The sequence below is a fragment of the Propithecus coquereli genome, unplaced genomic scaffold (genome assembly GCF_000956105.1).
Source record: "Propithecus coquereli isolate 6110/MARCELLA unplaced genomic scaffold, Pcoq_1.0 Scaffold156, whole genome shotgun sequence".
NCBI classification, from domain to species: Eukaryota; Metazoa; Chordata; class Mammalia; order Primates; family Indriidae; genus Propithecus; species Propithecus coquereli.
The window spans coordinates 296,143-301,244 of record NW_012140080.1 but is presented as its reverse complement, the minus strand read 5'-3'; the positions used below and the strand labels follow the sequence as shown (position 1 = coordinate 301,244).

Here is a 5,102-nt window from a genome sequence, read left to right as displayed (position 1 = left end):
AAAAAAGAAAGAAGCCTATAAAACAAATCAAAACTCTATATTCTAACTTACTATGCCCAAAAATATTTCTCAACTTAATTTCATTACCATCTGTTAGTATTTCTGGAGAAGAAATAGATGGTGCTTGAAATGCTTTTAGAAATGGGTGGTCCATGGCTGTAACTGGAGATTCTAAAAGTTCAACTGAAGGTGCACCTGAGAACAAAATATATGGAGAAGGAAAATTAAATCTTTATTTAAAAGGCTAAAAATGTGAAATAAATTGGAACCTCAGCAGAATCACCAGAAAATCATTTCTACAAAAAAGAAATATTTAGATTTTTGTCTACCATATAAAGTAAAGGCAAATAAGTAAATGTGCATTTCCCAGCATATTTCTAAGACCTTTTTCACAGAAAAAAAGTATTATGCACTAATGTAATTATATGTCAATACAGAAGCACAAAACCCTAATATAGTTACATAACATTATCAAAAATTAGACATTCAAAATAAGGAATTTCTGGTTGAAGAAGGTAGAGTAAGTGTATTTTTACTCTGTTCCTTACTAGGAAACCACCTACAAAGAAAGTGTGAAAAATAAAACAAACAAGCTCTTTCTTCACCAAAATGAGAAACATCCACAACCCCAAACCATAAACCACAAAGACCAACTGCTAAAAACACTGACTTTGGGGACCAAAAGGAAGGAAGCTGCAGAGAAAATTTATAACTGTTCTATCTTCTTCGCAAACCACCACCTCCCCCACACCACAGGTAGAGGGAAGGAAATGAACTTTTAGTCCTAACTGGTTAAAGTCAGTCCTATCTTATAATGTAAACAGTGTGGGACAATTGCTCAGTCTTTCCCCCTCCGATCCCCAGCTACTCTCTCATAGGGCATGTGAGAATATAACACAAGGGGCTCAGGTCCACTGAGGTCCTTGTGCTGTTCTCTGGTGGCTGCATGTGCTACTGATCTCAAATACTGCATGCTGGTGTAACTTGTAGTTTGGTCTCTCAGCCTGACAGGGCTTGGTAGCCTCACACTTGCTCTCACTAGAAATACAGATCCCCTCAATGCCTGTCACGTCCCCTATTGAATCACCCAGCTCGGGGCACCCACCTGCAGCTCTGCTCTGAGGTCGTCTTGTCCCCTGCTATGACAGATGCCATAGCAGGCCCACTGCCTCCCAGCTCAGCTGCCTTCCCAGCTCCCCCTCGGAGGTGTGAATTATGGATTCCTTTCACATCAAAAAGGAACCAAATTTCAGCAAGAGGTCATCTTTGTCTAGGTATCTGCATGGCTAATAGAGCAGAAGTCCCTCTGGGCTCTTCTAACACCTGAAATCAGGACATAAATATCTTACGTTTCCTCTCCTCACTCTCAACTTTCGTCAGCCCACCTTCTTTCAGGGCACAAAAGGGGGAGGTTTTCTTTGTTTATAGAGTCATGCACCACAAAAGACATTTCAGTCTCTTAATTTCAAATTACAAAATATAGCCTGTAAGATCTAAACTAAATAAAATTCACATTCTCAAGACTACAAACAGGTTTTGAAAAGCTACTATATAATCATTAAACTTACCAAGTCTAACGTTTTCTTCTTTTAGAGATCTGAGTTTTGTAATTACAATGAAGCTCCTATTCTATAAACACAGCCTGAGTTCCTTGTCAATGCTTCACTAAACAGGCTATTTCTTAATTCCTAGACTGGGTCTGCAGAAGACAAATCTTCACAGCGTAGCCCCAAGTGTTTTTTTCCTCTACATTTAATTTGCTGTCAGTAAGTAGCTTTTTTTGGAAAACTCCTTCCTTGATAAGAAGAAATTACTTTCTACGTGCAGGATCAAATACAAAGGTAACAGCATCATGAGATGAATTTTCTTCCACACCCATATACACATTTTTATTTCTTGCCTCTTGCTCTTAAGTAGTTGCACAGTTAAAAGCAGGATGGACATAAAACAGTATCATTCTTATTTATAATTCCTATCTTTGTTATTTTACTCAAAGCTTACACTGTTATCTGACTTATTGGAAAATACATAAAAATAATATTGTTATGGCTTTTCATAGGTTTACAGTCCATAAACATTCATTTTAATTTAAAAAAAGACATTTCAGTCAACAACTGACCACATACACAATCATGGTCCCAGGAGATCATAACGAACCCACACTATAAAGGTGTATCTTTTTTTTATCTTTTATACTGTGTTTTTATTGTACCTTTTCTATGTTTAGATATAAATACTTCCCATTGGTTACAACTGCCTACAGTATTCAGTACAGTAAAATAGTGTACAGGTTTGTCGCCTAGGAGCAATAGGCTATACCATCTATGTTAGTGTAAGTACACTGTATGATGTTTGCACAATGACGAAATCATCTAAGGACATATTTCTCAGAATGTATCCCTGTCATTAAAGCGACACTGTACTATGGCTGTACTATGAAGATACTCAAGTGATAAAATACCAGAAGTCACAAAAAGGCAAAGATGCTGTACTTTTTTTGTTGTTTTTTAAGAAGACAGAGTCTCACTATGTTGCCTGGGCTAGACTTGAACTCCTGGGCTCAAACGATCCTCCCACGTCAGCCTCCCAAGTATCTGGGCCTAGAGGTACACGCCACCACATCTGGCTTACCACTATTATTTAGCATTGTTCTGGAAGTACTAGCCATTTTGATTAGTCAAGAGTAAGAGGAGTCATAAATATTGGAAAGGAAGAGGGAAAAATATCATTATTTATAAAATAAACTAAAAATTTAATAAAAATTCAAAGATTAAGTAATAAGACTGGTAACAAAAGCAGCAGAAAATTTACTGTTTTATAAACAAACAATAATCAGTTAGAAAATATAATTTTGAAAAATATCATGTATGATACCTATTAAAAAAACATTAAATACCTAGAAATAAACCTAAGAATTACACAGGACTTCTGGGAAGACAACTTCAGAAGTCCACTTCACTGCACAGAAGGCAAATAAGACACAATATTTTAAAATATCAATTCTTTATACATTAATCTACACATTCAATACGATCTCAATTAAAACAGTAGAGTTTTATAACTTCATAAAATAATGTTCAAGTTTTGAAAAAATTAAAAGGTAAGAGTAGGCCAGGAAAATTGTGAAGTAATAAAATGATGTCATAGGCCAGGCGTGGTGGCTCACGCCTGTAATCCTAGCACTCTGGGAGGCCGAGGCGGGCGGATTGTTTGAGCTCAGGAGTTCGAGACCAGCCTGAGCAAGAGCGAGACCGCGTCTCTACTAAAAACAGAAAGAAATTAATCAGACAACTAAAAATATATAGAAAAAATTAGCTGAGCATGGTGGCGCATGCCTGTAGTCCCAGCTACTCGGGAGGCTGAGGCAGAAGGATTGCTTGAGCCCAGGAGTTTGAGGTTGCTGTGAGCTAGGCTGACGCCACGGCACTCTAGCCCGGGCAACACAGTGAGACTCTGTCTCAAAAAAAAAAAAAAAAAAATTGATGTCATAAATATTAATTTATTTATTCTAAAGCTGCAGTAATGAAAGCAATATGGTAGCTGTACAGAAATAGACAACAATGAGACAGACTAAGGAGCCCAGAGCAATCTTTGGGTTGAACCCAACCCTACTACTTACTAGCTGAATAACACAAGAGCAAGTTATTTTACTGCTGTGTGCTAAGTTTCCTCATCTATAAAACAGGAATAATCATCTAACTCAGAGAGCTGTGGTGAGTATTAAATGAGGTAATACGAGTGAAGTGGCTGGAAGAACTACCAGCAATACAAAGCTACAATCATCGTCAACATCATCATCATTATATTTTGTCACTGGTAATTGGGTTTTCCATAACTGTTGCATGAGCCTAATACAATCATGCACCCATGAAAACTGTAAAATAATTTATTTATGGAATTTAACACACTAGTTGAAAATCACCTAGAAGATAAAATGCACAAAAATATCAAGACAATCTTGGAAAATGATCACAAACAGGAGGAATTTATCATACCAAATATCAAAACACACCATGAAACTACAATAATAAAAAATATATGATATGAACAGGATAGACAAATAGGCCAATGGTATAAAATAGAGAGTAGGATAGAATATGATAAAATTTCAAATTATTTAGGAAAGAATAGTGTTTGGATAACTGGCCATCAGTTTGGACAAAAACTGAAGTTAGACATACATACCTCACACTTTCACAAAAAATAAATTCCAGATATATGAAAAAGCTAACCATAAAAAATTAAGTATTAAAATAAAATGAAGGAGAATATAGTTATAAAATTGACACAGGGAAGGTTTGTCTCCAAAATGTAAACAGTGTAAAAACAAAACTGTTTTTAAAGATTAAAAGACAAGTGACAGATTGGGAGAAAATGTCTGCAAAATAAACAACAAAAGATTAGTATACAGAATATATAAAAAGACTTCCTATAAGTCAATGAGAAAAGATAAAAACAGAAAATGAGCAAAAGATATGAACAGGCAATTCACAGAAAGTGAAATGGCCAATAAATATGAAAGATCCTCGTATCACTAATAACCAGGGAAATCAAACTAAAACAATAACAATTTCACACATTGGAATAGCAAAATAATCAAGTTTAATACTATCAGTGATTAGCCTAAATATAAGGGAAATAGGTAAGCCAAAACATCACTAGAAGAAGTAAAAAGAGGTACAGTATTTTTGGAGCCCAATTTGGCAGAATGTATTAAAATTTTACATGTTAACATACTTCAACCCAACAATTTTACTTCTGTCTCCTTTAGAGTCAAATTTATGCAAAGATACAAGGAGGCAAGCTGAAAGATTTTCTTGGCAAGATTGTTTGTAATGGCCAAAAATAAAAAACCTAAATGCCACGAACAAGGAAATGGTTAAACTGTTTTATCTACAGTGCGGAATACTGTGCAGCAGTTAAAAAGAATGAAATATATTTGTGCGTTGTGACATAACAGGCCTTCAAAATTCCTCTAAGTTTAAAAAAAAGTAAATGGTAAAAATGTATGTTAAAGAGAAAAATAAACTAATATAGCAAATTACCCTCTGGGAAAGAATCAGGGAAAAAGAAGTATTCAAGGGGGCTTTGCACTTCATTTC

The 5,102-nt window shown here is 35.4% G+C and overlaps 1 protein-coding gene across 1 annotated transcript in view; it reads right to left on the bottom strand.

The window, feature by feature from the left end:
- The window catches only part of FAM221A (family with sequence similarity 221, member A), a 33,030-nt gene that overhangs the window by 14,724 nt on the left and 13,204 nt on the right, over positions 1–5,102 (bottom strand). Inside the window, exon 5 of the mRNA XM_012640669.1 lies at positions 88–195. Coding sequence (XP_012496123.1) covers positions 88–195 — 108 coding nt within the window. The remainder of the gene's footprint in view (positions 1–87; positions 196–5,102) is intronic.